The 15311-nt window shown below is 44.7% G+C and overlaps 1 protein-coding gene across 1 annotated transcript in view; it reads left to right on the top strand.

Annotated features, from left to right (window-relative positions):
- ehbp1 (EH domain binding protein 1) overlaps positions 1-15311 on the top strand; it is a 129384-nt gene that overhangs the window by 40416 nt on the left and 73657 nt on the right. Inside the window, exons 8-9 of the mRNA XM_079169122.1 lie at positions 123-387; positions 2664-2898. Coding sequence (XP_079025248.1) covers positions 123-387; positions 2664-2898 — 500 coding nt within the window. The remainder of the gene's footprint in view (positions 1-122; positions 388-2663; positions 2899-15311) is intronic.

Genomic DNA, 15311 nt, shown 5'->3' with positions numbered 1-15311 from the left:
GTCCACAAAGCTTAGCTAGTTACCAGGACCAATGCTGCCCAACTCGCTACCAAAGCGCTTAAATAATGAAAGTAATATTGAGTCATTGTGACTGTTTTAAATGACATGTTTGTTGTTTTCAGAGCCCCCCGCCCAGCCGGTGTCGAGGCATCAGGTCGACGACGATTCCTTCTTCGACCACGACACCTCGAATCCGTTTGATGAGCCAGACGAAGCCGGGACAGAGACGCCTCCGGGGAACCCCTTCGACGAGCCCGACCGGGACGCGGACCTCCAGCCGGACCCAGAACCCCCCAAGCCCAGGCAGAGGAAAGGAGTACGGCCTGTCGACATGAGCAAGTACTTGTACGCCGACACCTCTCACAACGAGGAGGAGGAGCTTGACGAGTAAGACCTTATGTCTTCATTGTGTCCCATTTCTTCACCTTATTCTAGTCTATTTAATCAGCCGACACAGGACATGGTGCGCTAAGGAAGGAGTGTACACAGTGCAGGTTTTTGTATTAATCACACTGAAGCCTCTTTCCGTATGTATACAGTACATTTAACCATTTGTGTGTGTCAGAGTAGAGAGGCCTGTGTTAGCTTAAAGAGCTTCTGTCTGTTGAGTTTCCCATACTAGAAGCCGTCTGGAAGGATCCAGACTTCCCAGCTTGGTAACTGTTGGCAGGCCAAGTCGGGCAAGAAACCCTGCTTATAAATGGGTACTTGTAGCCCCCCCCCCCACAGGGCAGAGTGACGAAGCGGCTCTTTCAACGGGAACAAGGGCCCTGTTGTTTCTCTGCATTCTTTAACCTTGTCTCCCTCCCTCCCTCCCTCCCTCCCTCCCTCCCCCATACTTTCCCTCCTTAACTTCCTCCCCCAGACTCTGCTCATTTTTTATTTCACCTCCCTCCTCTTACATCTACAATACGCATCTCCGATCCGTAAACCAGATTCAATTAATCAATCGATCAGTGATAGCAGAGCAGGTAGTGACAATGAGCTTTGAGAAATAATAAAAAACAGACGTTTGCTGCACAGAAACCATGCTGTTAACATCTGTTCCCACCTCAGTCACTCATTAAATGTTATTATGAAAACTCGCTCTGTCCACATCCACACTAATGCGTTTTAAAACAGTGAAACTAGAGATTGAGACCATAAACTCATGTTTACAATGTTTACTGAGGTAATAAATCAAGAGAGAAGTAGAGTCACTTTCTCATAGACTTCTATACAACCAGAGGAGTCGCCCCCTGATGGACATTAGAGAGAATGCAGCTTTAACACACTTGTACTTCAGCTTCACTCTGAAGAACCGGAGGTTACCTCCTGGATTATAAAGACTAAAATATTTTCTTCCTGAAAAGACGCACATGACAAATCAGGGAAGGACACGGCATCTACGTGATCTCCATCCAGATTTTACAACTAAAAATGGGTCCCCAGCGTTTTCAAACGTCTCCGTTTTAGGGACTCTTAAAAAGGCAGAGTAGTGTGAACGCTAGCAAAAGTTATGCCTTTTAGAAAGCGACAACATATTAGTGTGGATGTAGCCTAAGAGCTGGAACAGGATTCTTAATCTGCGGGGATCTCCCTGCAGACGAGTGGCCTACATTGTAAATGTGAACTCGTAGGTTTTTGGCTGTTGAGCGAAGCCGTCACGCGGACAGCCGCGGCGCTTCGGTCCTCTCGGCTGTCTAAAGACAAGACGGGTTATTGACTGGCATGTTTCTTTTGCTCCGTCTCTTACACCGGGAGCAGTCCCTCCGCAGAATAGAGAGTTCAAGAGGGCAGGGCGCTGTTTTGACTGGAGCCCTTTCACATGTCTTTTAGCCAGCGCTGGTCTGTTAAAGCTGCTCTAAAGGCATGCTCTGCTTTTCTTTTCTTCCCTCTCCGTATCGCTCTGCGGCTAGATAGACACTGAGTGGCTCTAACCTTCTCTTTCAGACAGATACCTAGTCAATCAGCCTCACCCCCCCCCCCCCACCCCTCTCCATCCAATTCTCTTGTTTGTTGAGGATTGCTTGTTGCATGTTGAGTGAATGTCTCAAGGCCGTGCCCCTGCTTTCAGTGCCACAAGCATGCCTGTATATTGATAACACTCTGGTATGTGTGTAAGAGTGTGTGTGTGTCTATCTGTGTGTGTGTGTGTGTGTGTGTGTGTGCGCGCGCGCTCCTGCCCGTCTGTCTGTCAGTGGTCCACCTTGGGCAGTAAGGATATGAGGTCACGCAGACCTGACCTCGGTGCACCTGCATCTTCTATTACCTTCCCGCTCTCTGTGTGCTCTTCATTGTATTGAGCCAAACTCTCGTTTCCATGTTGCAATTTCCTCATGTTTAACCAAACAATGGGGTCCCAATAGTGCCGCTAATTACTGCTACATGTTTTTAAGTTCGGCCATCTCTAATGTTTCTGGTGTGCTCTCGTCTTATATATAATGTCACTTCATCGCATTACTATAATATCTGTAGCCATGTAAAAACTTTTTGTTTTGTTTTGCACAAATCAGCCGTGTTTATTTCTTGCAAACAGTTTTGGTGACTTGTTAACAAACCCTGTTGGTCTTTGAGGCAAAAGGTCAGATAAATCTTAATGAATTCACACTCCTCCATCTGTGCACATCACTAGAACTTCAATTAAAAAGTAACATGGCGGCTTTTTTCGCCTGCTTCCTCAGATCCAACCCGTTCTACGAGCCAAGGACATCGAGCCCCGCTGGCGGCCCCTCCCCGGATTTGGGCGGCGGCCAGAAGAGGAGGGCCCCCCCGCCCCCGAGTTCCAGCCCCGGCCTCGGCCCCAGTCCTCCTGCTCCCAAACCGGGCTCTGGCCCAGACAGGGAGAGAGTCCAGCCGGTCGGGCCCGGCCCGGTCGCAGCGGTGATGGGGAGAGAGCTGGCCTCCTCGTCCCCGAAGGTAAACAGGCTTCACTTGAACTTAATGAAACTTTTAATTTATCCCAACGACGGCACACAGGCAACGAAACAACAAATGTGATAAAGGTTCAATTTAAATGCGGTCTCGCAGTTTCAGCAGTGTGTTTTCACACACTGTTCATAGCTACAGCCATGAAAAATACGGTGATTCTTATATTACCCACAAAATATATTAATATGTAATCCTGGTTATCGTGAGCAGCAAACTGATGGGGTGGACAGATGGGTCTGAAAACACCGGTAGTTTACCCAGAAGACCGCCGTTTATGTCCCGTGTGAAACCAGAAGTCAGCGTTAATTTATTCGTGATGTAAGTTCCGGACTTAAAGCCACTTCTGTAGATATTTCAACCCAAACCACGATCTCCTCCTAAACATAACCAAATTGTTTCCTATCAAGACGGAAGTTTATTTTGAAAAGACGAAAAATGAGGATTAACTTTTTGTGAAATATCATGAATGATACGTCTGTTGCTCGATGCGTTGTGAGTCGGGATGTTGGTGGAATGTAACTTGAAAACAACCTCCCATTAAAACAAATGGTAAATGAACACAATCAGTACAATAACTTATTAATTAACTTTATTATGATTTACATCAGAAAATGGGTACAAATATGAGTGTGCGTTCGTTATCTATACTTGATGTCTTTGGTACAAAAAAGTTAAAACTAAATAGAGGATTTATTTTTATCGGCAGTGAAAGTCAGAAATAATGACGTGAATGTTTAAGTCTGATTCCATTAACCCCTCGGTAACGTTCATCAAATACAATAAATATCAAATATTATTTAGATGGGAACAGACATTTTAACACAAACACAACCCTGAAATTTCAATTTCATTCTGACGTGTTATTAAGTGATTATAAGTGAGTGACTTGAAGCATTTTGTGTGTGTGTGTGTGTGTGTGTGTCCACATCCAGTGGCCCTTACATTAGCTTTTTTTCCGCCTGCACAATCCCATCTCCTGCCCCATTCTTTATGCTCACGAAACTCCACAGATCCTCATTTGCATATAGGTATTTGTTTATTGGGGTGTTTTCGTATGTTTATTTATTTATTTAAATTAGGTAAATCATGGCTGGGTCTAATTAAATGGCTGATGGTCACACACACTCACGGCAGGAGTCAGACCACTGGTGGGGAATGATTGGCTGGGGGGGGTTAAAAATGTGTGTGTGTGTGTGTGTGTGTGTGTGTGTGTGTGTGTGTAGAGGCTCAATGAGCCTATGTGGGGCTTAAACACAGGGGGCTTAACTACAGCAGAGCGATCACAAGGGGGTGTTGACCCCCTGTGCACACACATACACACACACATACTCTATACAGTTACTTATACACACACACACACAGGTTCCTCCTCCCCATGCATCTGGCTAGCTGACTGTTTTAGTGTAGCTGGGCGGTGATGCTGGCCGTCCATGTAATTATGGCACAGTGCCTTTATCACCCAGCTGCAGTTGCCTGTGACCGTGGGTGAGGGGACCTAAACCACTTTAATTACCCAGAGCCAGTGGCCTGTGGTGGGCCACACTTCGCCAAGAGATGCCCCTGCCTCTGGAGCTCGAAGGTGGAGGGAGGGAGGGATGCAAAGAATGAATTGTGGGTGAGGGTTGAAGAGGAGGGGGCGGTGCAGTGAAGGAGAATAGGTGGGAGATAGTGAAGGGTGGGGGGGAAAGGAGAACAGTGGGGGTGGGGGGAATAGGAGGAGAAGAAGAAGAGATAGGATGTTCACAGTAAACAAGGAGAGGCCTACAGGGTTTGTTGACATATACAGTGAGTGTGAATAGGTTTCTCTTTCTTATTCGCACTATGGCACACACACACACACACACACACACACACACACACACACACACACACACACACACACACACGCCTCAGCCATGTGTAGGCTGAGAGATGACCTTTGAATGTATGAAGTCAGAGAGGATTAAGAGGAGACATTCCCACTATGAGAGGCCAAGACGAAACCAACACATCACCGCACAACGAACGTGTGCAGAGTGTAGATGTGTGTGTGTGTGTGTGTGTGTGTGTGTGTGTGTGTGTGTGTGTGTGTGTGTGTGTGTGTGTGTGTGTGTGTGTGTGTGTGTGTGTGTGTGTGTGTGTGTGTGTGTGTGTGTGTGTGTGTGCGTGTGTGTGTGAGCTTGTGCTCGCATGCATGTTTGTATCTGTTCTTATAGTTTTTCTAGCGCGCCCAAGGCTCAGTTCAGTGAGTTATAACCTTCCCCCAAAACACAGCTCACCTCTCTCTTATTGGAGGTTTCAAGGTGTTTATATATTCTACATTTATATTTATTTCAACCCGACTATTCATGTGGCCAATTCCAACGTAGGGCCGAGATTAAAAACACGCACACACGTGCAGACAACGATGTGTAATCTCTGAATGTGAATATATGAATTGATGTATTGAAAGCCGTTATACATTTACAACCTGCCCTGAAGGGTTTGAAACGTCTCGTATGTGTTCTGTTGAATCTGAGAAGTCTCCGCTAAACCAAGAACCGATTAGCATTTCTTGAATCCCATTTACATTCATTCAGAGCAAAAGCTAACATGAGCTTTGACTGCTCCATCGCCGGAGTTACACAAAAACAAATAGTTAAAGAGTGTAAGTGCTGGAATAATGTTCTTGTGATCGTGGACCTGATGGGAATAGAAGGAAAAATAGCTGCAGCTGGAAGGCTGCATCGTTTTCTCTCAAGATAAGAGGCGAGGTTCAGAGGAAGAGGAGGAGGAGGAGGAGGAGGAGGAGGAGGAGGATGTGACCATGGATCATGGAGGAATTATGATGTGAGCCACTATAATACCTATGTATTATACTATATAGTGTCAGTAAAACTAAACTCTCTTGTCCTTGTCTTGTATGAATTCACGTGGGAATTAAACTTTGTCTCGGATGTACTTTTATCCTCGTCATTGCATTAAAACCACCCACTTCTGTGCCAGCCTGTGAAGAATCGGCACATCTACAGGACATATGGCGTGCACCCGCTCGCTCTGTACACAGGTATTACACATGTGGATTGGATTTACATTAAGCTCTGACTAGAGCTCAAAGCTCAGCGGAACACACGTTCAGCAGATTTGTGGACGGGAGACGACGGCAGCAGCTCAGACGCCTTTATTGAGACATGTGGGTTCCCAGTTGTTGGGTGTTTCATCTCCAGACGGTCCACTGGGACCAATGCTTAGCTAATTTACATTTAGCATGCAGGGGCTACAGATGTAAATCTATGGAGGCTTCAAAAGCATTTTGTTTTCTTCACGTACAATTAATGCAATCTTGTGTACCTGTTTCTTCTGTTTGGTTTAGTTCTGACAATAACGGTTATCAGTTAGTCTCCCAGCGTGAGATCATTCTGTGGTTTTTAACATCAGTTTGTTGCAATTAACACACGTCCTCATGCATGTTTATGGCGTCAGAGTTTTTCGTGCATTACTGTAAAAAAGAAAAGCTTGAAGAAAACCGTTTTGCTGAACTTGCAGAGTGGTTACGATGGTCCACCACAGGAGCAACATGACTTCAGTTGGAAAAGGAGGGACAGTAACTTTATTTAAGGGATGTAGCTTTAGGACGTACGTCATGGGGACGTTTTACATTTATCAGAGTATCCATGGCTGCATATAAACAGGAATATTAGTAATGGTCATTTTAAATATCCACGTAAAAGAGAAACGTAGTTATTGTCTGGCTTTGAATGAGCGTCGGCTCTCTTTCTACATAACAATCATTTAAAATAGCAGACAAACTGCAGCTTCTCACAGTTGACTGGTCAGCAGTCGGACCAGAAGGAAGTGGAGGTTAAGTGTCTCCCTCTGGGTCACTCTCTGGTGAGAAGTCAATACATGTCTTCACCTCGACTCAGCAGCTTTCCTCATCTATTGTCCTTTCATCTTTGAATGCAGCACGTCACATGTTTTGTTTTTGTTACTATCTCAAGTCGTCTCATTAGACGCTTCGTGTCTCTCTCACCAGTGTGTCCGTCCACCGTCCTGTCTGGGAGATATAGATCCTCAAAAGGCGTCAGGTTTTAAGTTTAGCGTCTGTGAAGGAGCCGGAGGGATGGGGAACGTCTTGTGGGATTAATGTAAATGAACAGAGGGAGTTCCCGTTGGGCGGGTTGCGAGCTCTGTCTGGTCTGATTCAGTCCATCTCCTTCCCCTTCGGGATGATTTCACCCGGCTCTCCGTCTCTATTCCATATTTAGACCGCTCTACTCTTAGATGCTCTGATCTTTGGGTTTTTCATCAAGTTTCCGCTTCATGAATTATTTTTTCCCTTATTTTCATATGAAGTAAAGTTGGAAGCCGGTCGTATGTCTGAGGAGAAAAGTTTGATCTGAAAAGTTCTATACCATCTTAATATTTACTCAAAGAGAGAGGCACTCTTCTAACAATACATCTAGATCCTAGTGGTGATTCCTTTATCAAACACGGCTTTTCTTTTCTACTTTACTTGACTGTAGCCTTTGTTGATCCCGCCAAAGTAAAATAAACATCATCTAACTTCTTTAAAACTCTTCCCTCGGTTTCCCCCGTTTCTTTTCACACGCTGGTTCTTTCCAGAGACGAGTAAGTGAACACTAGAGGTGTTTCTCTTCCTCCCCTCCAGTTGAAGGGCTTGTGTGATTACTTATGTTAATCAAAGGGTTCAAATTAAATAGAGCTGCTTTTTTTTTTTTGCAGGTTGAGAGAGCTCGTGTGTGTGTGTGTGTGTGTGTGTGTGTGTGTGTGTGTGTGTGTGTGTGTGTGTGTGTGTGTGTGTGTGTGTGTGTGTGTGTGTGTGTGTGTGTGTGTGTGTGTGTGTGTGTGTGTGTGTGTGTGTGTGGGGGGGGGGGGGGGGGGGGGCAGCAGAGGCCAGAGCTCTCCTTCCTCTCCCAGACTTTGTTTCCGCAGCCCCTCCTTCAGTTCACACTACCTCCAAATTGAAATTAGAATAAATTAACATTATTTAATTGAGTTCGCAGAAGGCTGCGATATTTCTTAATTAGCTTTCACCGGGGTTTCGCGGCAGGAGAGACGACCGGCATACGCACGGTGAAGCGTTGCTGCGGTTGGCGTGACGACAGAGGGGTGGTTTTATTTTTGGAGGACAGAGTGGTGGTGGGTGGGGGGGGGGGAGCCCGAGAGACGAGGACGTCCATCTCTGGTCCTCTGATCTTTGGTCCCGGTCCAAGGTCTCTCGTCTTGTTATCATCGTATCCGGTCCAAAGTTATTCCATCTCCTCTGATAACTTTCTCATACCGTTAACGGAGATTAAAACAGCGTTCTCCTGTATTTCTGACGACATGGCCTCATTATTTGTTGCCTATGATGGTGTTTTATAAAAGAATGATAATCTAAATGTATAACAGGGCCAGCATTAAAAGAGCAGTAAACGACATTCAGAGCATCAATGCTGCAGCGAACGACTATTCTCTTTGTATAACTCTAAACTAAAGAACCACAGGAGATCCGCCTCTCCTCCTCCTCAGAACCTGGATTCAACGTTAGCTAACAAGTCATAGCGGTCCATTTCTGAAACCAAGCTAGACCACATTCCCTAAGCTGTGTAATATTAGGAGAATAATCCTTGAGTGGAGTGAGGCTCAAGTCAGTACCTCTCAATGTCTGCCCCCCCTCCCGTGTGGACCCCTCCCCACCAACTCTTATTTGCAGTCTCTGAGTGGTCTGTCATTGGATCTTGTGGGGGAGAGGAGACCCAGTTTCTTCTGACATCTTTGGGCTTGCTGTCGTCGTTTCATGCTGCGGGGCATCGCTGTCATCGGGTTAGGTGGAAAGGTTTAAGACATTACTGAGTAATGAACACAGAAGGTTTAAGAGGATGTTTGGATAAGGCAAAGTTCTGGGTCAGTTTTAGGATATGGACGTCTTTGAGTCAACTAAAAGAAAGGTTACAGCCATGTTTGAAAGAGAGCTGATGTAGGAATGGTGACTTGATACCCAGTGTTGATCCTGAAGTCTCACATAACAGAATAAGTAAACACCTTGTATGTATTCAGCTACTTCTCAGAATTCATTTTTATACACGGTTGCCGTGAAAGCAGCAGCAGCAGCAGCAGCAGCATGCGTGTTGTGTGTACTAATGTGTGATCTTGTGTGTGTTGTTGTGAGGGATATATTTTGATCCAGTTACTGTAATGCAGCTATCATTTTTCCACCTCTTCCTCTGTTGGGTGCATGTCGAGTTCACAAGTTAAGCACTGCGAAGAGCTCACTCTCCTCAATACCCGCGCCGACTGGTGTAAAAGGGCCTTCCGCAAAGCGCCGCTTGTAATCTGCCTTTGGTAAGTCCTCCTTAGTTTTATCTGCCAAGGATTACCTCACAAGCTGCGAGCAGGAGAGAACGAGGGAGAGACGCAGAGCAAGAGAGAGAGAAATGAAAAGCAAGTCAAACGATGAAGATGGAACAAAATGAAAACAAAATCGCTGTGTAATCTCAGAGAGAGAGAGAGAGAGACCTGCTTTAGAGTTGAAGGGAGGTTTCCCTCGCCACTCATTTAGAGGGAATTGACTAATCCCTCCGTGATTGATGTCTGCTATGAGAGGCTCTATAGCAGACTAATAGGGCTTATGAGGATGACCAGAAAGTCCTTTTGTGTGTGCGTGTGTGTGTGTATATGTGAATGAACCACTTTTTTTTGTGTGTGTCCTTCCATCTAGTGGCCATAGAGGCCAGGGGTTTGAATGACATGGCGGCCGAAGAAGGGGTAACTTTATCTTAATCTGGTCTTAATCTGCCCCAAGTCCTCCTGGTGTGTGTGGGCTTAAACCCCAGAAGGATGCAGGGTTTTTTCTGGGGTTTTTTAAGGGGGCTTCGGGTGAGGAGATACTTGAAAACTCCTTCGACCTCGAGAAGGTCTAAGACCCCCCGCACAGTCTTAAAGAACAGCGCTCACTTAGTCATTCCATACCTTACTCCCGTCATCCTTAAGCGGCCCCCCGCTACATTTTAATTGAATTAAACCAACCGTTCTCCGTAATTTAAAAAGGACCTTAGAAGTACCTTATGAATTAGTCTGAGTGATTTGTCTTTTAAATTGTGTGTGTGTGTGTGTGTGTGTGTGTGTGTGTGTGTGTGTGTGTGTGTGTGTGTGTGTGTGTGTGTGTGTGTGTGTGTGTGTGTGTGTGTGTGTGTGTGTGTGTTTGAGGAGAGGAGAGGAGAGCGAGTGTAGGAATGATAAGGCTTTAATTGCCTCTTTATAAAGCCCTCCAGCACCCCCCTCTTTTGGACTGTTATGGTATGCAGGTGTGCACTCTTTGGTGCTATAGGAAATACTAAGTGGCATCTTCAGTGCTTCACCCGCTGATCGCTGAGTGGGATCATTCCCTCGGCTTTTAATTGAGCACCTCGTCGTCGGGACGAGATTTGATCGTGCAAGTCCCGTCTCGGTCATAATCAGAACCTACAGCAGGTTTGCACACTTTGACACCAGTTAGCAGCTAATGTACGTTAGCTAGCTCCCAGTTTTGCCCATAAACTGCATATAAAAGTAGACGTAGAGACGCCGTATACGTCTCTGGTAGAGACCTGTCAATCACTGTGTAGCCCCGCCTTAAAGCATCCCCTGCTTTATGGTCTGTTTGACTCTAAATGGACCATCCTTTACTAAATGAACATCATGCTGTATTGAAGAAGACTTGAAACTAGAGATTGAGACCATAAACTCATGTTTACAATGTGTACTGAGGTAATAAATCAAGAGAGAAGTAGAGTCATTTTCTCATAGACTTCTATACAACCAGAGGAGTCGCCCCCTGGTGGACACTAGAGAGAATGCAGGTTTTAATGCACTTCAGCATTGGCTTCACTTTTCAGAACTAAAGGTTTAAATAGCTGTTTACATTTAGACGATCAGAATGATTGTAGGATGTCTGTTCTGTTGGTCCAACGCTAACTCACAGGTCTGGTGTTTGGTGATCCCTTAACTTCTTTCTATCTTGCACTATCAGCAAGTAAAAAGTTTACTTTGTCAATCAATTTAGTGACAAAATACTTCAGTGATCGAGCCAAATGCGAGCTAACGTTAGCATGTTAGCATACTTAACAACACATGTCAAAAAAAGAGAAATAGTTTGAGGCAAATGACTAGAAAACCCTTCTATGTTGATGAGCTGGCTATCAGTGAAACCTCACATTCTGCTGCCTCACAGTTACTCACACGTCCTTCTCTTTGTCTCTTTACTTTCTTTATCGATGCCTCCTCACTCTCTCTCTCTCTCTCTGGATGCTCTTGTCATATTCTCCTCCACCACACCCTTCCTCCTTCAGTGTGTGTGTGTGTGTGTGTGTTGATGCATGTGTATTCTGATCAGGAGTCAAAGGGGTGACTTTGTAATTATGTTCATTTTAATTGGCTGTGCTATCACCCCTCTCATCACTTTGGAGCCCACGCTGCGCTGGACAATGGCAGTCTGTAGTGGGGGGGTTACACAACTGCTGTGTCAAGACCCCCCTACACACACACACACAAACCACACACACACACACACACACACACACACACACGGGCTCAGTCAGCCTCCTTACCTGCAGAGCATAATTCCTAAAGTGGCCTCCTTAATGAGTTTTCCCTGCCCAGGCTTAGATTAATTGATAAATGGCGGCGTTATCGGCCCAGCTGATCTCTGAATCCATTGCACCACTAATTTGTTTGTTGAAGATGGCAGTTAAAGGAGATTAATACGTTATAGATTTATAAGAGCCACCCCCCCCCACCCTCCTTCTCTCAAAGCTTCGTTATTTATCTGAGGAAGAGGAGGTGGAGGAGGAGGAAGAGCGAAGAGATGATAGATTCTTTTCTTTTTTTTCTGGATTCTTTAAGAATCTGGGTTTTTTTAAGAACCTTTAAGTTGCTTAATTGAAAACGTATCTATTGCCCCCACACAGCTCCATGGTGACACGTGTGCTTTGAATGTTGTATATGGAACCTAAAGATTCATATTCATGATTTGAAGTTCATTGGCTTGGTTAATAGTATGTGACATCACAACATACCACAGATTCACTAGTTAACACTGGTCAGTCCAGTAACGAGCACACGGTGCCGTGCTTTACATTTAGTTTGAGATGTAGCTTCTAGAGCTGGGCGATGTGGAGAAAATCAAACATTTTGATATTGTAGGGGTGACAGTTGATGGATTTTGATAAATAATCATCAGTAGTGTGGATATAATGACAGATATAAAGACCGAGACTAATTAATTAATATTAATATCTGAAAGTCTACAGACATCTGATCTCTGGTATGATGGGGACAGTGTTGTCAAACTACCTCAAACATGTCTGTACTGCAGTTTCTCCTTATTTATTGATTGATTGATGCTTCTTTACTGATATTTTGTGCAGAAAGCCCAAAATTATCTTTCTTCTATTATTGCTTTCTGTTTCTAATTCTAAACTAAATCGTGGACAAACCTGCTGCATTGAAGTCTCATTAGATTCAGTGTGGATTTAAGCTGATGACCACATCGGGTCACCTAACAGTCACTGTTAGCCTGTGACCTGGCTGCAGGTTATGAACCAAGAAAGTGCATAAAAACTTCATAGTTGGTTCTGCACGTCATGAATTCAAGTTCGATAAAGTGTGACACAACAACGAAGCCTCTGACTGATGGTGGAGCCATAAAAACAGGCTTTGAACTCTCACTCTGAACCGTTGAAATTACATTTTATGAAGAAGATGTAACCAATAGGAAGGAAGAGATGGAGGTGGACGTACAGTCGGTACCATCAGTAGTCTTGTTTTGTCACACACACACACACACACACACACACACACACACACACACACACACACACACACACACACACACACACACACACACACTCTCTCAATCCCAGACCTACCCACCCTGCGTGTCTTCCCAGTCCCACGCCCAGCCAAAGCTAATTTGCAGAGGCGTGAGTGTGGGTAATGCTGCCGCCGCTTCCATGACAAGCTAAAGCCAGCGCTTACACCGCATTATGCCCCCCGTGTTACACGTCAGGCGTGCAAGACGGGCGGGTGGGCACACTGCACGCTGGCACAGTCGATCCTTTGTCTGCTGCCTCCTCCAAACTCTGTTAGTTCATTTTTTTTTGTTTTCAATTTCAATTTCAAAGCCTCGTCTCTCCTTTCCTGCTCTGCTTTGCATGGTTATGCCTTTGGAGCAGAATAGGCCTTTGGAAGCGGAATGGTCCTGGAAAAGGAAACCGCTTTTTCCTGATTTTTGCATTTTACATCTCGGTAGCCAACTGCCGAGAGGGCCTCTGTCTTGGCCTGCAGGTTCACTGCGAGATGGGAAGCATATCTGCTTCTGAGCGAATCACTAGCAACCCAACCCCCGCCATCACCATCACCATCACCATGACTGTATTTGCATATTTTTCTACTTGGGGGCATAAAGATTTGTTAATAAATTGTGGAAACAACATCGTGAGGCAGAGCCGCTGAGTGCCTCGATCAAAAAGCAGCAAGTTTTCTATATGTTCAACCTCCGCGTGAGCTCTCAGGTGGAAAGAGTTATCGCTCACACCTGTTCACACACACCAAATGATGCCTGACTTAACTGAACACACACACACACACACACAGACTTTCTCTCACGGCTCTCTTTGGAAGGAGCCCCTCCTCGCTGTGATTACAGCAGTAATGCGATATATCCTTTGTATGTTAATGTGTATTATTTTTCACGCTACATTTGCTCTCCTCTCCTGTTCCTGCCTTTTGTCGACCCCCCCTTCTTCTCTCCCTATTGTTCCATCCACTCCTCATCTCCATTTACATAATTGAACTTTTGATTGGACTTTGCTTCCCTCCCCTCCGCTCTCATGCAGGCAACGTTTGAAATCCAGAGCACAATTTCATGGGTAAGACGACGGCGAGGTGATCGTTCTTCTCTCTCTCTCTCTCTCGTTCTCTCTCTCTCCGTATATTTTTGTCTAATGCGAAGAGGTCGGGACGCAGAAAGCCCAGATTAAAACAAATTGCTTGTTTTGATTGAAGGTGCAGTAATTAAGTAATTGAGCGTGTTGGTTAGTTGGAGCCCAGCCAATCAGACGAGAGCTTCCAGTAGCAGGATGGACAGGCCACTTAAGTGCACCAACCTTTATCCTCTTAAATGTGAACAGGTATTCATGTTCTTCAAGTGTGTGTGTGTGTGTGTGTGTGTTGGATAACAGCTCAGTGTTACTGTGTGTGTTCGCGCCTACTTTTTTTTACTGTATGCTTCAATTTAGTGCGTGTGCATGTACAGTATGTGTGCCTTTCTACTGAAGTGAGTGTGTGTGTGTGTGTGTGTGGATTTTTTTGCCGTAGGCTCCTTGAGCGGATTACAAGTTTTAAGGAGTATGAGATTCAACACCTCCTCAGATGTGACACTCTGTGACACTGCTTTTGAAGCCATGAAAGTGAGATTGGAGAGACGCGGACACAGAGTCGTGGGTTTGTGTCATTGGGTCGAGGCCAGTTAAGTTTCCATTGAAGCGTTTTGCCCCAGAGCGAGACACAAAGCTGCCACTTAAAGCGTCTCACTTTGTGTCTTTTTCATGAGTCTGAAAGCCTTCTAATGGCCTCCACACTCTTTAGTCACTGAGTTGTGTTTAATGCGATGTGACTTTTGTTTACATTTGTCTGTTCATTGGCCAGGTGTTAGTACACCAACCAGGAATCTGACTTTTTATTGCTCTCACACGTACACACAAATATAAATACAACACAGCTGAACAAGAGTAAGTTTAAACATTTAGCCAGAACATAGCATAGTCGGTGAAAGAAGAGTAAATCTAAAAATGATACAAACATAAACAAAGAACAGCTGTTTCTGTAAGTTGTCCACAGAGTGCAAATATTCCATGATTAACGTTGGCTGACTGATGCGACATGTTGCTTTACATACATGACGTAGGTGGACATGTTCAGTATTATACATGTTAATATTTCTGTATATTAAGTATATACAGCAGCTTAGATTCAGGCCTATTTGACAAGTCAGTTCTCATTTATTTGTATAGCAGCATATCACACAAAACCAGTTCACAAGCTTTAAATACAAACACGCAGCAACAATGTGCAAATACACGTAAAATACACACATACAAGCCAAATATACACTTACACTGTACAAAGCCGGTGTATATAATACAAAGGTGCTATAGGGTATATACATTTTTTTTTTTAACTTTTAGGTAAATATTAAATATTTGCACCAAGTTTATAAGTTCATTCAAAACATTAACATACAAATTCTAAATCAACATTTGAATGTGGAGCGCTGACGCTGCAGAATAAAGAGCATCGCAGCTAAAATCATTAATGTCTTCTGTTCTCACGTTTCACTGAGAGGAGAGACAGGAAGTGAAGATAACGTTGGTACCTTCTACTAACGGGCTCCGTAGTGT

This window comes from Pholis gunnellus (assembly GCF_910591455.1).
Source record: "Pholis gunnellus genome assembly, chromosome: 11".
NCBI classification, from domain to species: domain Eukaryota; kingdom Metazoa; phylum Chordata; class Actinopteri; order Perciformes; family Pholidae; genus Pholis; species Pholis gunnellus.
Note: the sequence above shows the minus strand (reverse complement) of the source record. Positions and strands in the feature narration are given on the sequence as shown.